A 20,025-nucleotide genomic window follows, 5' to 3' on the forward strand; every position below is an offset into this window, starting at 1 on the left:
CTGCGATAAGTCATTTTACACAAATTTAACTCTTACCTTTCTTTCACTTGCAAATCCTCTTTTCTTGGTTTTTTTTCTCGAGAAACAAAAACCCTTGTTGTTAACCAATTTCATCTCCTTTTTCATTCCCAAATTCCTTTTATTAAACCTAGGATCCGTGTCACCCATCCATTGTTCTTGATTGATTCAGGCACTTGCTTCAGTTTATTCTCATGAAGTCGAAAGAATTTTCTAATCTATTTCTTTAAATTTGGCTCTTTCTTCTCTGTTTTTAATTTTAGTTAATGTTTTGGCAAGATATTTTTCACAGGGAAAATTGCATATTGAAGCTCAAATACGAAGGAATTCGTGATCGGTTTGCTGCGCCAAATTCTCAAGGCTCCTACCTTAGGTGAACATTTATTTCTTTTTCTTGGTGTCTTGATTGTCATGTGTTTTGGGTGTTTCTTGCTATTTGCTATACGTTATCGGATTTCTTTAAAAATGTTTTGGTTTTTTAATGGCATAATTATTTATTTGGTCATTTAATTTTATGAAAAAAATTATTTTAGTTATTTATTTAAATTTTTGTTTTTTTTACTCTTAAACTTTGTTTTTTTTTGTCAAATCACCTTAAAATGCATGAAAAAGTTAACATTTTTTTAACTTTATTGACATGACATACATGTAGATTGCCATGTTAGCATTTAATTATTTTTAAAAAATTAAAACTCAAAAAATATATATAAAACAATTTTTTTTAAAATCAATAAAAATGTTCAAAAAGCATAAAAATATATATGTAATAACCCACACCCAACCCAATCACCAAATCCAAGACGTGAGGTGTCACATTCATTACCAAAGCAACTATAATTTCCTTTCAATATCTAATAGACAAGTCAAATAATAAATTTTAGTTTCAAATCCTGATAAAACACAATATTTATTCAAATCTCGGGTATAAACAAGCTTAGAGAGCTCTTAAGAACATCAGCAATAAACGAGGGACTAAAACGTAAAAAAATTAAAATATAGGAGTAATGTTGTGACATTAAAGGATTCATGTCCAATACTGGGGGCAAAAACATGATGTCGCGACTTCAACTGAAGTGAATCGCAACCTTGAAGACAAGAAGTTGACGTCGCTACATCAACAGGAGAATGTCACGACCTTATAGGCGGGAGGCTCAATGTTGCGATCATAGGAGGGGAGAGTTGCAACTATGGAAAAAAATGTTTAACATCACGACATTAACAAAAGGATGTCGGGACTATGAAGGCATTTTCCCTTAACTTTTGCCTCAAACATGCTAAACATCAATAACAAATGGTCTAAATGACCAAACAACTCAACCTATCACAATTTAGGCATCAACTCAAATGTCAATTCATCATTTACATAATATCATGTAACGCCCCTAACCCGTATCTGTCACTGGAATAGGGTTATGAGGCATTACCGGACTTATACACTATCATTTATACAAAACCGAGTCATAAAAAATTTCATTCAAAAGTCAATTCTTTTGAAATTTCATCATAAAGTCCCTAAGGCCCAATACATGCTTTGGAAGTGGTTCAGAACTAAACTGGCAACTTTGGAAATTTTTCCTTGAAGACAGAGGCATACCCCCGTGTGGCATGGGACATGGCCGTATGGCCAGCCCCTGGGGATCACATGGCCGCGTGGCCATCCCGTGTGGAATTCTAACTTGCAATTTCTTAAGTATCAGAGGGGCACACGCCATGTGGCTAGACTGTGTGGTAATCTGATTTTTCACCATTTTTAAGCCATTTCCACACAATTTTGACACACGCCCATTTTTAAAACTTGTGTCCTTCACACGACCAAGACATACGGCCATGTCTTTGGCCCGTGTACTGTCCTGACTTCATATTTAAGGATGTAGGGGGGACATAGTCATATCACACGCCCGTGGGCTTACCGTGTGTCACACATGGCCTAGACACACACCCATGTGTCTACCCATGTGGACCAAAATTGGCTCTTTAAGACCACTTTTCTCACCCTCATACTCACCTCCTACATAAAAACACAATTATATACTTATAAAGTCCAACCAATCCACTAGTCAAGCTAAAACATGTATATTTCATTATCTAACACAAACATTACATTCAACTTACTTATATACTTAATCATTCATTCAATTATATTAACAAATAACCCCTATACATGCCATATAAATCAAAAAGTTGTTTAACAAAATCTACCGGAATGAATTTAGATAGTGTGATCCTTGATGTAGATCCGATCCTTCGTCTGTATATAAGTCAATCTACAAAATAAATAACATACACAAGTAAGCTTATAAAAGCTTAGTAAGCTCATAGGCATAAAATATAAATATTACCGAACATGGTACACAAACATATATCTTTTAAGTTAACTAATTCATCCTGTAAATCAAAAATTCATTAACAAGCTCATTTGAATAATTTCCATGTTGCTATTCACAAATTTAACTCCTTTAGGCCCGATTCTCATCCACTTCCATTATCAAATTAGAGAACAATAATGGAATTGAGTGCTTCAGAATCACATTGCCATGGTAAAATCATGGACTTGCACATAGTCACATATCACACACCGAAGCCATAGCCCTTCCATAGTCTTACACGGATCACATATAATACCGATGCCATATCCCAGATATGGTCTTATACAAAATCAAATTATCAGATCACACCGACGCCATAGCCCAGCTATGGTCCTATATGGGAACACGTATCACGTTGCACTAATGCCATAGCCTAGCTATGGTCTTATACGGGCTCACATATCACATCTTTTTCATTAATTTATCATGGTCATAAAATAAAAGCACTTAAAACCATTGTTCCAACTAATTTGTACTTTTACTTAAACATTATTTAGAAATTAATACAATTTGATAGTATTCATCTACAATAAGATACCTTAGCAATCATAAAATTTTCATAATAAAACATTGAACTTTGCCATATGAACTTACCTGGGCTAATTTGCAAAAGTCGTAGAAATTTAGGGACTATTCTTACAATTTCTCCTTTCCACGATTCACTTCGTTTTCTTGATCTATAATTATAAAATCATTCCTTCATTAGCATCGATTTCGATTCTATTCTACTTCATAATTTATGCCCTTTAATTTCAAAATTACACTATTACCCCAAACTTTTTAGTTTTTACAATTTAGTCCTTGCTCAATTTATTCATCGATTGAGCTAATTCCTCTCAAATAACACTTTATCAAGACATTATAAACTACTTCAAAGCCTTTAACACTCAAAATTTCATCTCAAAACCCTAATTCCAACAACTTTCACAATTAAATCCTAAAAATTGATTTTTATAAAAAATCTCTTCAAAATAAAATTAAAACCTCAATTCCATGATAAATCATCATAAACTTTCAGCACTTATTCATGGCAAGTTTCAAAATTATCCATGAAATCAAAAACTAATGAATTAAACAAGTGGACCTAGTTGTAAAAGTCTCAAAAACACAAAAATTACAAGAAATAATCAATAATTGAGCTTACATGTAATAAAAATATGAGAGACCAGCTTAAAAGAACCCTTCAATGGTGTTTTTGCTGGAATGGATGAAGAAAAATGAAGAAAACTCTAGATATTCTAATTTAATCAAATTTTTAACTATTAAATTTTAACTAAATTACCAATTTACCCTTAGTTCACACCTAATTCCAGATTTTTCTTCTTCTATGTCGCCTCATGCATTTATTTTAGGCATATTTATGCCTCAAATCCTTCTTATTTATTTCTTATGCTATTTCATCATTTCCCATAGTTTTACAACTTATTCAATTTAGTCCTTTTTACCCAATTAACTACCGAAACCTTAAAATTTCTTGACGAAACTTTAATACTGACTTACTAACACTCCATAAATATTTATAAAAATATTTATGGCTCGATTTAATATTTTGAGGTCTCGATACCTTGTTTTCACTTCCAAATTATTTAGTATTTATTATAAAATACTATTCACTATTTCAATCATTTTCTTAACTTCACATCTAACTTATTTTCATTAAATTAGCAATATTTTCTACTCATTTATTGGATTTATTAATCTCAAATCACTATTCCGACATCACTGAAATTTGGGCCATTACAACTCTCCCCTGTTAGGAAATTTCGTACCTGAAAACAAATGTGGATATTGTGATTTCATTGATTCCTCCGTTTCCCAGGTTACCTTCTCCAATCCATGTCTATGCCATAATACTTTTACTAACGGTACTTGTTTATGCCGTGGCTCTTTAACTTCCCGAGCTAATATTTTCACTGGTTCCTCCAAATAAGTCATATCGATTGTAGCTATATTTCAGTATGAGGAATCACATGTGAAGGGTCTGATCTATGTCGTCTCAACATAGATACATGAAACACATTATGAATCTTCTCAAGTTCTGGAGGCAAAGCCAATCTATAAGCTACTGGACCAATCCTCTCAATAACTTCATACGGTCTGATAAATCGTGGACTAAGCTTTCCCTTTCTACCAAACCGCAAAACTTTCTTCCACGGGAAACTTTCAAGAACACACGATCATCCACATTGAACTCTATATCTCTTCTTTTCAAATTTGCATAAGACTTTTGACGATCAGAAGAAACTTTCAAACTTTCTCGAATAATCTGAACTTTCTCTTCAGTTTCCCGAATTAAATCCACTCCCACTAATTTTGATTCACTTAATTCTGACCAATACAACGAAGTTTTACATTTTCTTCCATATAGAGCTTCAAATGGTGCCATTTTGATACTATCTTGATAACTATTATTATAAGCAAATTCAACTAAAGGTAAATACCTTTCCCAGCTACCATTGAACTCGAGTATATAGCACCTCAACATATCTTCCAAAACCTGAATCACTCGCTCTGGTTGCCCGTCTGTCTAAGGATGAGAAGCTATGTTGAAGTTTAACTTGGTGCCCAAAGCTTCTTGTAATTTACCCCAAAATCTCAAAATAAACCTCTGATCTCGATCAGAAATAATAGACGTTAGCACTCTATGTAATCTCACAATTTCTGACACATATAATTCCGCTAATTTTTCAAGCAAAAAATCTGTTCTGACCGGAATAAAATATGCTGACTTAGTCAATCTGTCCACTATCACCCAAATTGAATCTTTCTTCTTTGGAGTCTCAGGCAACCTAGATACAAAATACATCATCACATGTTCCCACTTCCATTCTGGAATCATTACAGGTTGTAACAAACCCGTAGGCACTTGATGTTTTGCTTTTACCTGCTGACAAATCAAGCATTTTTATACAAATTCACAAATTTCTCGCTTCATACTAGGCTACCAATACATTTTCTTCAAATCACAATACATCTCCGTACTGCCTAGATGAATCGAGTACATGCGACTATGAGCTTCTGATAAAATGTCATTTTTCAAATATGGATTATTCGGAACACAAATTCTATTGTGATAATATAACATACCACTATCATTAATAGGGTATTCTAAGTTCAAGTTGTCTTGAACCATCTGTCGTTTCAACACTAACTACGAATCTTTATCTTGCAACTTGCGAATTCGAGGAAAGAATACTGGTTTTGCCTTTAATTCTGCTACCACAGAACCATCTTCATTAATAGAAAAATGAGCATTTAATGCTCGAAGAACAAATAATGACGATTTCTGACTAAGTGCATCTGCCGCTACATTTGTCTTTCCCGGATGTAGTCAATAACAAGGTCGTAATCTTTCAATAGCTCTAGCCATCATCTCTGTCTCAAGTTCAGATCTTTTTGCAACATTAAATATTTCAAACTTTTATGGTCTGTATACACATAACATTTCTCCCCATATAGGTAGTGTCTCCAGATTTTTAAAGCAAATACAATAGTAGCTAACTCAAGATCGTGTGTAGGGTAGTTCCTCTCATGTGATTTCAATTGTCGAAAAGTATATGCTACCACTCTTCCCGATTGCATCAGTACAAAGCCTAAACCATTCAAAGATGCATCACTATATACCATATACAGCACACCTAATTCAGCCTGAGTTAACACTGGAGCGTCTATCAACATTTTTTTCAACTAATCAAAACTTCGTTGACACTCATCAGGCCATACAACTTCAACATTCTTTTGTAGTAACCAGGTCATCAGTGAAGCAATCATTGAAAATTTTTTTACAAATCGGCGGTAGTAACCGGCTAATCCAAGAAACTTCGCACTTCCGTAACATTCTTTGGAGTTTTCCAATTAATCACTGCTAACACCTTGCTCGGATCTACTCGTATACCATCAGCCGACACAATGTGACCCAAGAATCCCACTTCGTGAAGCCAAAATTCACATTTGCTAAATTTTGCATATAACTGTTTTTCCCTCAAAATCTGTAGTACAATTCTCAAATGCTGAGCATGCTCGGATTCTGTCTTTGAATAGATCAGTATATCGTCAATAAACACAACCACAAATCTATCCAGGTAAGACTAAAAAATTTGATTCATTAAATCCATAAAAGCAGCACCGAATGGCATAACTAAGAACTCATAATGACAATACCGAGTTCTAAAAGTTGTTTTCGGCACATCACATTCCTTTACCTTTAATTGATAATACCTCGATTTGAGATCTATTTTTGAAAACACCGCAGTATCCTTAAGCTGATTGAATAAATCATCAATACGAGGCAAATGATATTTATTTTTAATCGTTACGTTATTCAACTACCTGTAATCTATACACAGCCTTAATGAACCGTCCTTCTTTTTCACAAATAACATAGGTGTACCCCATGGCGGCATACTTGGTCTGATAAATCATTTGTCTAACAACTCTTGTAACTGTGTATTCAACTCTTTTAATTCTGCTGGAACCATTCTATACGGCGTCAATGATATGGGAGCTGTTCCCGAAAGCACATCTATCATAAACTCAACCTCTCTATCGGGTGGTAAACTTGGTAATTCTTCAGGAAATACATCCATGAATTCGTTCACAATCGGTAATTGCTCTAACTTTGATTCAGAATTCCGAATATCAAGAATATAGGCTAAATATGCCTCATTTCCTTTGTGCAACAATTTCTAAGCAGAAATAGATGAAATCATTCTAACAGTATCACCCAAATTTCCAGACTCAACCAAAATAATATCACCTGTCTAACATTTCAAACTGATTCGTTTTTCTCCACAATTCACTATCGCATCATGTTTCATTAACCAGTCCATGCCCAAGATAATATCAAATTCCCAGAAAGGTAACAACATCAAATCAGCAGGGAATTCATAGCCCTTAACTTTCAGTGGACAGTTATGACATATTAGATTAACTACCACACTTTGGCCTAACAGATTTGTAACTTGTACATTATAATCAGTAGGCTCAACAAATAAATTCTTTTCAGATACTAACATAGTACAAATATATGAATGCGTAAACCTAGGGTCTATTAAAGCATACACAGAAACATCATAAAGATAGAAAGTACCAGCAATTACGTCCAGAGCTGTCGCTTCTTCTCTTGCTCGAATGGCATAAGTACGAACATGGGCCCTAACTTCTGATCGACTAGCAGTATCTTTCATACCCGAACGAGTAGCCTCTGTAGCACTGTTCTAACCAGAGCGTCTTCCTTTTTGAGAAGGAATTTTCTGTGTCTCCTTGTGTTCCACTTTTTCTACTTGTAGTCGGGGACAGTCGCGAATAAAGTGATCAATGGACCCATATTTATAACAAGCCCCTAACTTACTTCTATATTCACCGGGGTGACTTCTTCCATAATGTTGGCATTTAGGCCATTGGGTATTTTGTACACTACCCACAGTAACAGCAGGTCTATCAGATACCTTGTAATCAGATTGTCTTGGTCTACTTTTTCCCGATATTTCCCGTGCTGAAGTGGCTCGACTAAATTCTTCTTTAGATTTCTTTGCGGGTAAAGCAAAAAATGACTTAGATGCACTTCTTTTGAAAGATTCCTTATTCCTTCCATCTTGTTGCATCTTTCTATTATATACTTCTTCAAGTTCCTGAGCACGATCTGATAGAACAACGAATTCTCGTATCTCAGTGCCCCCTATCATCATTATGATCTCATCATTTAGCCCTTCTTTGAATCTGATACACATTTCTTCCTCAGTGGGTACAATATCTCGTGCATATTTACTGAGATAAATAAATTCTCTCAAATATTTAGTCACTGACTTATTTCCCTGTCGTAAGTCGAGAAATTCTCTTTTCTTCTTATCCAAATATCTTTTACCAACATATTTCTTTTTAAATTCATTCTGGAAAAATTCTCAAGTGATTTTCTCAACCAGTACCATAGCTTCTATTGTTTCCCACCAGTTATAAGCTTCTTCTTTCAATAATGACATAGCACATATTAAGTAATCATCTTCTGAGCATGCCATTTGTTTAAAAACCCTCATTATACTTTGTAACAAATACTCAGCTTTGACAAGATCATCATCTGTTCTTCCTCGAAATTCTTCAGCCCCATGTTTTCTGAGCTTTTCAAACGAAGAACGTTTACTGGATTCCGTTGTAGGAGGAGGTGGAGGAGCAACTCGGGGTACTACTGCTGTTGAAATAGGGGGAGGAGGTTGCTGAGCCTAATTTCTTTCCCGCACATTCTCATTATACCACTGATTCATTAATCCATAAATCATATTTTTGAGTTCTTGTTCTCTCATCAATGAAATTGGAACTTCACTACTTGTTCCTTGTTCAGAGGTTTGTACTCTACTGTTAATTTCTTCTTGCTCAATTTGTTCTGGTCTATCTGACATATTTTCAAATCGAAGATAATCTATAATAAAAACAAGGATTAGATCAGATCATACACATCACACTATCACAGATTTATATGGCATCTATTTCTAAGCACTGTACATATCACACATATTCAGAGAATCGGCTAAATCGAAGCTCTGATACCACTAAATGTAGCGCTCTTAACCCGTATCCGTTACTGGAATATGGTTGCGAGGTATTACCGAACTTATACACTATCATTTATACAAAACTGAGTCATAAAAAATTTCATTCCAAAGTCAATTCTTTTGAAATTTCACCATAAAGTCCCTAATATGGGCCTACAGGGCCCAATACATGCTTTGGAAGTGGTTCAGAACTAAACTCGTAGCTTTGGAAATTTTTCCTTGAAGATAGGGGCATACGCCCATGTGGCTTGGGACATGGCCGTATGGCCAACCCATGGGGATCACATGGCCGTGTGGCCAACCCGTGTGGAATTCTGACTTGCAATTTCTTAAGTATCAGAGGGGCACATGCCAATGTGGCTAGACCGTGTGGTAAACTGAGTTTTCACCATTTTTAAGCCATTTTCACACAATTTTGACACACGCCCATGCTTAAAACCTGTGTCCTTCACACGACGAAGACACACAGTCGTGTCTTTGGCCCGTGTACTGTCCTGACTTCATATTTAATGATGCAGGGGACACACAGTCATATCACACGCCCGTGGGCTTACCGTGTGTCACACATGGCCTAGACACACACCCATGTGTCTACCCGTGTGGACCAAAATAGGCCCTTTAAGACCACTTTTCTCACCCTCATACTCACCTCCTACATAAAAACACAATTATATACTTATAAAGTCCAACCAATGCACTAGTCAAGCCAAAACATGTATATTTCATTATCTAACACAAACATTACATTCAACTTACTTATATACTTAATCATTCATTCAATTATATTAACAAATAACCCTATACATGCCATATAAATCAAGAAGTTGTTTAACAAAATCTACCAGAATGAATCTAGATAGTGTGATCCTTGATGTAGATCAGATCATTCGTCTGTATATAAGTCAATCTACAAAATAAATAACATACACAAGTAAGCTTATAAAAGCTTAGTAAGCTCATAGGCATAAAATATAAATCTTACCAAACATGGTACACAAACATATATATTTTAAGTTAACTAATTCATCCTGTAAATCACAAATTCATTAACAAGCTTATTTGAATAATTTCCATGTTGCTATTCACAAATTTAACTCCTTTAGGCCCAATTCCCATTCACTTCCATTGTCAAATTAAGGAACAATAATGGAATTGAGTACTTCACAATCACATTGCCATGGTAAAACCATGGACTTGCACATAGTCACATATCACACATCGAAGCCATAGCCCTACCATGGTCTTACACGAATCACATATAATACCGATGCCATATCCCAGATATGGTCTTATACGAAATCACATTATCACATCACACCGACGCCATAGCCCAACTATGGTCCTATACGGGAACACATATCACGTTGCACCAATGCCATAGCCCAGCTATGTTCTTATACGGGCTCACATATCACATCTTTTTCATCAATTTATCATGGTCATAAAATGAAAGCACTCAAAACCATTGTTTCAACTAATTTGTACTTTTAGTTAAACATTATTTAGTAATTAATACAATTTGATAGTATTCATCTACAATAAGATACCTTAGTAATCATAAAATTTTCATAATAAAACATTGAACTTTGCCATATGAACTTTCCTGGGCTAATTTGCAAAAGTCGTAGAAATTTAGGGACTATTCTTACAATTTCTCCTTTCCACGATTCACTTCGTTTTCTTGATCTATAATTATAAAATCATTCCTTTATTAGCATCGATTTCAATTCTATTCTACTTCATAATTTATGTCCTTTAATTTCAAAATTACACTATTACCCCAAACTTTTTACAATTTAGTCCCTGCTTAATTTATTCATTGATTGAGCTAATTCCTCTCAAATAACACTTTATCAAGATATTATAAACTACTTCAAAGCCTTTAACACTCAAAATTTCATCACAAAACCCTAATTCCAACAACTTTCACAATTAAATCCTAAAAATTGATTTCTATAAAAATCTCTTCATAATAAAATTAAAACCTCAATTCCATGATAAATCATCATAAACTTTCAGCACTTATTCATGGCAAATTTCAAAATTATCCATGAAATCAAAAACTAATGAATTAAACAAGTGGACCTAGTTGTAAAAGTCTCAAAAACACAAAAATTACAAGAAATAATCAATAATTGAGCTTACATGTAATAAAAATATGAGAGACCAGCTTAAAAGAACCCTTCAATGGTGTTTTTGCTGGAGAGGATGAAGAAAAATGAAGAAAACTCTAGATATTCTAATTTAGGGCTAGTTTGGCAATGCTTTTGAAAAGTGCTGTGAAAAAATGCTTTTGAGAAGTGCTTTTGAAAAGTTTGGTTTAAAATTTGAGTATTTAGCATTACTGTTAAAAAGTTCTTTTGAGAAATAAAATGTCCATTTTAGACATGTTATTATAAAGTAACAAATATGTATTTAAATAATATTTAAATTAGTTAATATTATTATATTTTAGTAAGAATATAAAAAATTATTATAACTTCTTGTTAATATTTAATATATAAATATAAATTTAAATATTTTTAAGCAATAAATATTAATTATTTATAAAATTTAATTAGAATATATAAACTATATTTTAAATATTTAAATATAACTATTAAATATTTGTAATTAGTATTTTAAAATTTATTTTTTTTATTTTTAATTAATAATTTTAACACATTTGTAATTAAGTACCAAGAAAAAAAAGAGAAAGTACTATGTTATTGAAGGGGTGAAAAAGTAATTAAGCATTAAAAGTGCTTTTGGGAGAGAAAAAGCTAAAAATTTTAGCTTCTCCTTTTCAGAAGTGCTTTTGAAAAGCACTTCTGAAAAGCTAAAAATTTCAGCCAAAAGCAGTTTGTTCTGCACAGCTTTTCTTCTAGAAGTGCTTTTGGAGCCAGAAGTGCTTTTGAAAAGCAATGCAGAATTGGCCCTTAATCAAATTTTTAACTATTAAATTTTAACTAAATTACCAATTTACCCTTAGTTCACACCTAATTCCAGATTTTTCTTCTTCTATGTTGCCTCATGCATTTCTTTTAGGCATATTTATGCCTCAAATCCTTCTTATTTATTACTTATGCTATTTCATCATTTCCCATATTTTTATAACTTATTCAATTTAGTCCTTTTTACCCAATTGACTACCGAAACCTTAAAATTTCTTGACGAAACTTTAATACTAACTTACTAACACTCCATAAATATTTATAAAAATATTTATGGCTTGATTTAATATTTCGAGGTCTCGATACCTCGTTTTCACTTCCAAATTGTTTAGTATTTATTATAAAATACTATTCACTGAAATTTGGGCCGTTGATACTCACCTATTAGTGTATTATCTCAAGTACAAACCTATTCACTCTAGATTCGAGCATATACATACAAGTAACATTCTAATTTCAATTTATAGCATCACATAACTTGAATGAGAAAACTTATTTTTTTTATATCATCAAACAAACATATACACATTCAAAAGGTAAACGTTCCTATCATGAGCACCAAAATATCAAAAATGGACCTAAAAACCAACTCAAAATCTTAGGTACATACCACTTGCTATAAACATGACAAAACTATACAAACTTTCTAAGTCAAAAGTGGAATTTGGATGTTGCTAATCACTTCAAAGTTTTGAGATCTAAGATACCTTCACACAGAAATAAACAAATTGTACACTGAGCAATAATACTCAATGATGCTAACATGATTTAAATCAATAATAGAATTAGAAATAAGATCTCAAATACAATCAAAATGTGATTTAGATATTAACTAAATCAAATTTGCATTTCATGTCTCATGTGGCAATCCTCATATCATATTTCATTTGGCATATCATATATGAACATATAATATATTTTACTATCATATCACATTTACATATGTATCATATCATGTCACAACATTCATTTCATTTTCTCATATCTATCTTGAATCCATTGATTCGTTTTATATCCATATCGACCCTTAGGGCTCATTTTAACTAGTTTACATGATCTTTCACATACCATAATTTGATCTTTAACATTAATAATCAAGACACATCATTCAATATTAGCATTTCCTACCAAATGTCACATAGCATGGTATATATTTCATGATCTCTATTAACCAGACACGTACTCAAGACGAATACACAGATCATCCAACTATCACACCAATATATTTGGCACCCAGTGCCTCATCGGTACGCCTAAAGTATAAGTTGCAATCTGTGCCTCATTGGTATAAACCAAAGTATATAAATGTGCATAGCACCCCATTGGATTTTTGAAGTATAATATGTGCTCCACGCCTCATCGGTATAAACCAAAGTAAAATCTTGTACACTAATCCAATCCTATGACATACCAATTATACCCAACTCTGCCCAAGATCGTTATTAAGGTAACCAATGTTTCAAGCACATATAAATTCATGATCACATATCATATTTCGTACAATACCAATTTATATCATGTTTAATCCAATTCAATTCATATCATCACATGCATATCACATCTTTCACAAGTTACCAACCATGTAATACTTATCGAATTCATGAGACAAGTAGGGCCATTACCTTAATCAAGCTAGTTTGTAACAATTCATATAAATATATGCATATGTATTGAATTGAAATCATGGAAGCACAAACTATATTATCAACTCGTCTACGACTCTCGCCTTTCCTTTTTCTTGAACGACCCAACGTTATCTTTAGTTAATTCAATTGAAGGACCAAATCTAAATAGATTAAGAAGGGATTTTCTTCCTTTCTCTCAAGCTTGGACGGCACCAAAAGAGAAAGAAGGATGACGTTTTTGTTTTTCTTTCCACTCACTTTCATATATATATATACTACGATTATTGATTTAATTAACATAATTAAGCAAATTTAACTTATTAATGTAAGACATTTATATACGTTATAATTATAATATGATAGTTAAGTGGATATTATTAACATCTTCCACTATCGTATAAAAACAATGATTTAACAACTATTTAGGCGCTTTGCATATTTGCTAATTCGGTTATTATGCACATTCTAAATAAAAATTTAGTTTCGATTGATTTTTATAATTCATTCTTTGCACTATAAGTAATGATTTTTTCAATTTAATTATTTAGCCGTTTTTTAATATAGTTTCATATTACTTTCGCAAATCCTTCTATTCATATTTTTATTGGCTCGATTTACGGATTGAATATCAAAATCATATTTTTTGACATTATTTAAAATCGAATCGTTACAAAATATTTTTTAATATAAAATTTTAAAAAATAAATTAAATACTGAGATGTTATTCATATATATGTCATATGAGTAAAATTAATAAATATTAACATTTTCATTCATGTTGAGGTAATTTAATAAAAATATAAATTTAAAAGTTAAAATGAGAAAAAATAAATAAATAGAAAACTAAGATATATATTTTTTAAAGTTTGACAGAAAAAAAATCATCATGTCTTTTTCAATGGGTAGTCTGTATTAGCGGTGAATTTCTAAGTTTGGGTTTTGCTTTTCTGTCGGTTCTCGGTTGATCGTTGCTTTTCTTAATTGGTTTTCTAATTGATTTTTGGTTTAAGAATATAAAAGCCCTTCAATTTTTTTAAAAAAAGAAAAGTAATTAAGTCTCTTTTTTTTTTAACTACTTAAATTTTCAAAATGTATTAAAAATATCTTCAGATTTTTTCAAAAAAATACAATTAAGTTCCTGCTTTTTTTTTCACTTAATTAGGTACTTGAACTTTCAAAATGTATAAAAAAGACCCTCAAAATTTTTTAAAAAAGCAATTAAGACCCTACTCTTATTAAAAATTAAAAAAATTATAAAAAAATTAAAAAATTAAAAATTAGAAAAAAATTATAAAAATCGTAAAAAAATAAAAATTATAAAATTTTTATAAAAATCATAAAAAAATTAACGCCCATAGTTTCTTCAATTAAAGTTATCAGGTGTCTTAACACAATATGACATGTGGTGAAAAATGATAAAAAAATAAAAATCAATAAAAAATATAGAAAAATTATAAAATGCTTCTTTTGGTACGATAAATTTTATAAACTTTTTTACCAAATTTATATTTCTTTATATTTAATATAATTTTCTTACAACTTTATAAAATTTTATAGTTTTTTATATTTCTATATATCTTATACTTTTTATGATTTTTATAAAATTTTACAATTTTATATATATTTTTATGATTTTATATATTTTTATATATTTTTTAATATTTTAATTTTTTATTAAAATTTAATATTATTTATAGCTTTTATTGATTTTAATTTTTATTATTTTTAATAAAAATAGGGGCTTAATTGCTTTTTTGAAAAGGTTTGAGGGCTTTTTGATACATTTAAAAGTTCAAGTACTCAAACGAGTATAAAAAGAAAAGCAGTGACTTAGTTACTGTGTTTGAAAAATTTGAGGACTTTTTGCACACTTGAACCTTGATTTTTTTTTATTAAATCTGACCAAAACTTTATCTTATCTACAATTTCTTATATAAAAAAAAAGTAACTATTATATTCTTTTATTAAAACTAAAAGAAAACTTTTTCTGTTAACCTCTTTTCCCGTTTCTTTTACATTACTTCTTCTTAACATTACCTATGCATTTAGATCCCTAAATTAGTATTGTCGTCGCACACTTATTTTCCAGAATGATCTCTTTAGTTTTGCACCGATTGTTGAGAAATTGAAAATAAATGAAAACATCCTTTCTAACTCCTGGAAACCCCACAATGTTCATCCCTTTTCTTTCATTGTGTTCATGCGGTTCCCATACGATTAACTATTGAAGGCTCTCCTCCGAGTATTTTTTTTAAAGAAAATTGTGAATATAATGTTCACGACACTTGTCGTGATGTCATCTTTGCTTGTCGTGTCATCGAACATCACATATTTCCTCGTCGTGACGTCACACATTTGTTTCTGTTAAGTACTTGCAAAACATCCGATAAATGCTAGTCACATCTCACATTATTAGAACAATTTACCTGCTATGCATTAGCTGGGGTATATACTAAACCACCCTAGGAATCCCTTGGCTGGTTCGGGCTGCTTAACTTTGTTGTGTCTATTTTAGCTTACTGCAATTGGTTCGAAAACTCATTTGTATTTATTTTATACTTTTTCTTATGTCCAACTCAATGGTCCTCAATTTTGCAGAGTTTCAACAAAGTACATAAGTTACTCAATGAAACCAACGGACCGGTAGTTGGGGATTTAGTGACAGCAGCTCCATTAGTCGTACGTGAAACAACAGTAAAGCTTGGCTGCTTCCCCTTTTATACGTCATTCTTTTGGTATATAGGAAAGCATTAAGCTTCAAAGCTAAGATTTTCATCGAAACCCATATCGACCTACCACTAGAACTGGATTCATGTCACTTACATATTACATTGCGCTCTTCCTGTCATTTGAAGATTGGTATCATCACAAGAAGAGAAGTTGTAAGAGCTGCCTTAGATAAAGCTCGATAACTAAGGAAAAGCTTAACTCAAATGAAAAACAAATTGGAGAGAGAAAATGACACGTGCAGTACGTTCAATTTTGTCCTGTGTTTTACCTTTTTCTCAAAATTTACTCCTGTATTTAGTATGGGATTTACATTATAGCCGTACAACTCTTTCACCAGGGTCAACACGCAGTTATTAAGAAGGAATTCATGTCAATCCCTTAAATCCGCAGATTTGATAGACGGCTAATAGGCCAAATATCTACATCAAAAGAGGCCAATGGGCATTGAAGATTCTTAAGTTACTCTTAAACAAACAATTTTCTTTCGGTGATTGGAAGAAAGTTGTTGGAGGACGAAGAAGAAAACAAGTCAAAGCATAAAAATCGTATTGGTGTTTTTGGATTGTCAAGGAGGGGCGAGATTTGACAACTAATGTAATAGATTATTATGAAAAAAACCTTCCGCAACAACCAAGTTGGACCGACCAAAACATCATCATCCATTTCCAGGAGGACGGCAATCGTTCTTTTCTTTTTATTATTATTTTTATTCTAGCTTCACATGTCCCACATCCAGAGTGGAGAACCAGAAAAATACCTACCTCAAAATCTTATCACTCTAGTAGTTATAGCATTAGTGGTTAGTATGGCCAATTTGCACCTAACTGCCCGAATGTGTAGGCCACTGCATGTTCCCTTTTCATCTCTTCTTGTCCATTTCCAATATCTAATACTATCACAAAATATATGTTTTTAAAAAGATAATATTATATAACACAAATAATTAACATATAAATTATTTTTAAAATAATTATATCTATTTCCTCACTTTATTTGCTTTTTTTCGGTGGGGAGTGATCTTTAGACTATGTCGCTTCAACTTGCACATCTGGTCCCTCCACTCTCCCCGAAGAACAGGAGTAAAGCCTTGTTAAAACCAAAAATGGCTCAAATTCCATCACATCCGCGACTTGATTTCTAAGACACCAAAGTAATTATATATCTTTTTTACTGAATCACAGTGAAGAGGCTTCCTATATAAGCACAACCAAATTAATAAAAAAAACCCTGTAAATGAAGTATAGAAATTAGAGGTTAAAGCCAAACATACAATTATACTTTTTCTTTTTCTCCAGCGGTCAAATTTTTTACCACCGTCAAATCCCACCAATGAAAAGAAAAAGTGCCTAAACAGAAAAACCAAAAAGATTTTTCATTACGACTAATAATTAATACAAAAGGTTTCATCATTTTTTCAGCGTAACCTAGACTTACCTCCACTACAGTGTGCACGATAGGAATTGCCCCCGGTGCATTTTAGCAAACCCCCCTCCGTCCTCTTCGCCCTTTTCTTTTCCCCTTCCTTTTTTCCCTCGGGGTAGCCGCCAAAAGAGACGGAACGAAAATTACAACTTTGTAATCATAAAAGTTGGAGGGTCATGATTCAATCAACTTGTTTTTTTTTTAACTTCCTATTTCCTTTCCCATTCACCATCTGAATCTTCCGGGTCGGGCATCTTGTTCAAGTCAACCCGATGTAAAAAACCGCCTGTACTTGGCTTCAACTCTTCGTCATAACCATGATTATAATTATGACCACGATGATTATGATGGTGGTGGTGGTGGTGAGCTGCCTCAAGAGCATCAACTCTAGCACCAACTTCAATAGCTTTTTTCCTTATAGAAGCCGCTGACAAATCCCCACCGAGCGAGCCGCCACCGGCGCTGCCAACTCTCTCTCCCGCCAAAAGGTCAGGAAAGTTCAACCTCGCCGACGGTCCACGCAGGTAAAAAACCGCCGTGTCATAAGCTCGAGCCGCCGCAACAGGTGTTGAATAAGACCCTAACCAAATCCTCGACCGTTTATTGGGTTCCCTAATCTCAGCCACCCATTTCCCCCACTTCCTCATCCTTATCCCTTTGTAAGGCCTCTCCGCCGTGGGCTTCCTCGAACTCTCCCTTGAAGCAACAACTCCTGTTCCATTCTCCATGCCTTGCAAATTATTGGAGAAATCCTATGTTCCTCAACTCTGGGTTGTGTAGTCGGGAGGCTTGGGTTTTTATTAGAACAGGGGAAGAAAGCTGGAACTATGAAGGGGGAGGAGAAGAATGGAGAGTTGGAGATGACATAGTTTAGTTTGGTTGTGTCATGTGTTTGAAATGTAATGTTTTTCCGACACAACAAAGTTATATGTTAGAACAAAAAAAGAAAGGCAGAGAGAAAGAGAAGGAAGAAAAACTATAAAAGAGAAAATCCAAATTCACCGACACAAATCTATGTGGAGTAAGGGAATTTTGTTATAAATACAACATACACAATATTATTATTCTTAGTAATTGTTATAACTGGGGGAAAAAAGGAAAACGGGGCGTGGACTTGAATGCTTTAAAGCTTGGCATGTTGGGGTTGTCTTTGGTATATATATAAATATGAATTTTATTGTCTTCCATTTTCTTTTATCATCTTTGATTTCAAACTTATTTTACACCTAATTTATTGTTTAAATATTAATTTATGATTTTGTTTTCTTATTGCGATGCTTTCAGAATAGAATTTATTAATCTCATTTCTTTCATATTAAAATAGTGAGATGAAACCGGTGTCGTTAGGTGTTTGTTTAGCTAAGATTTCATACTGCAGTGTACTTTAATCATTAATTAAAGAATACATAAAAAAACTTGATCACGCAAACAATTAAGTAATTAGGAAGGCGGTGATGGAGGGATTGGAGGAATTGTCGATTTGTGGGCAAGTGAAGTGCATTTCAAAGGGTTTTAAAAAGGACATTACTTTTTTCATTTTCTCAACCTTTTTTAATTAATCAATAATTAAACTCAATTTCATGATAATGATTCTATCTTTGTTTGTTTTGCCATCTTTTTATTATAATAAATAGTAATAATAATTTACGTAATTATTTATTTGTTTTTAAAGGAGTGAGTAGGCGAGCAAGAGCTAAGAGATAGGGTAGGTCGGTGTTCGGTCGGTGGATAGATACCGTTAGGAATTGACTTTCTCTCCACGCAATAACCATATAGGTGGATGGGCTTTTTTGTCTTTCTACTTTTTAGTTTATAAACTTTTTTTAGCACGTTTGTTAAAATTTATAGCTTTCATTGTTAATTGGAGTTTTTTAGAATACAGAAACATAGAAATAAATAATTGATAGGTGATAGAAAGTTTTGATATTAATGAGGAACGCGGAGGTCTTGCACATACTTGTAATTAGAGCTGATTATGGGTCGGGCGGTCCGGTTCGGCCTGAAGGCCCGCTCGAAAAATGAGAGGGTTTGGATAAAAATATAGGCTCGAAAATACGTTTGGCCAAAAAAAGAGGCCCGTTTAGAAAACGAAACGGGCCTCGGGTACTATTTTTTGGCCTGAGCCCAGCCCGGCCCGAATTATTTATTATATATATTTTATTTTATTTTTAATCATTTTAAAATTTTAATATAACCATTTTTTATTATATTGTAAATTTGTGTATTGTTTTAATAATTGTTTCAGTATCATTTTTATTTGTTTTAATATTTTTTTTATGTTTTTAAATATATTTGATTTATTATATTTTTAAATTTTTTTATTTAATGAAATAAGAAAAAAAATTTAATATGGGTCGGGTTGGGTAGGGCTCGGGCTTAGCAATTT

The 20,025-nt window shown here is 32.7% G+C and overlaps 1 protein-coding gene across 3 annotated transcripts; it reads right to left on the bottom strand.

Moving 5' to 3' along the window:
* Nucleotides 1–16,637: 16,637 nt before the first annotated feature.
* On the bottom strand, nucleotides 16,638–18,833 carry LOC107933239 (ethylene-responsive transcription factor RAP2-10). Of its 3 annotated transcripts, none has more exons than XM_016865434.2 (4): nucleotides 17,652–18,833; nucleotides 17,488–17,563; nucleotides 17,206–17,354; nucleotides 16,638–17,109 (listed from the first exon to the last, which is right to left on the bottom strand). In XM_016865434.2, exon 1 carries the CDS (start codon nucleotides 18,365–18,367, stop codon nucleotides 17,849–17,851), a length of 519 nt encoding a protein of 172 aa, XP_016720923.1. In that variant the 5' UTR covers nucleotides 18,368–18,833; the 3' UTR covers nucleotides 16,638–17,109; nucleotides 17,206–17,354; nucleotides 17,488–17,563; nucleotides 17,652–17,848. The 3 variants fall into 3 exon arrangements, with proteins under 3 accessions (XP_016720923.1, XP_016720915.1, XP_016720930.1); XM_016865426.2 differs by having other exon boundaries at nucleotides 17,206–17,410; XM_016865441.2 differs by lacking the exon at nucleotides 17,488–17,563 and having other exon boundaries at nucleotides 17,206–17,410.
* Between the last annotated feature and the right edge of the window lie 1,192 nt (nucleotides 18,834–20,025).

This window comes from Gossypium hirsutum, chromosome A12, assembly GCF_007990345.1.
Source record: "Gossypium hirsutum isolate 1008001.06 chromosome A12, Gossypium_hirsutum_v2.1, whole genome shotgun sequence".
Lineage (NCBI taxonomy): Eukaryota > Viridiplantae > Streptophyta > Magnoliopsida > Malvales > Malvaceae > Gossypium > Gossypium hirsutum.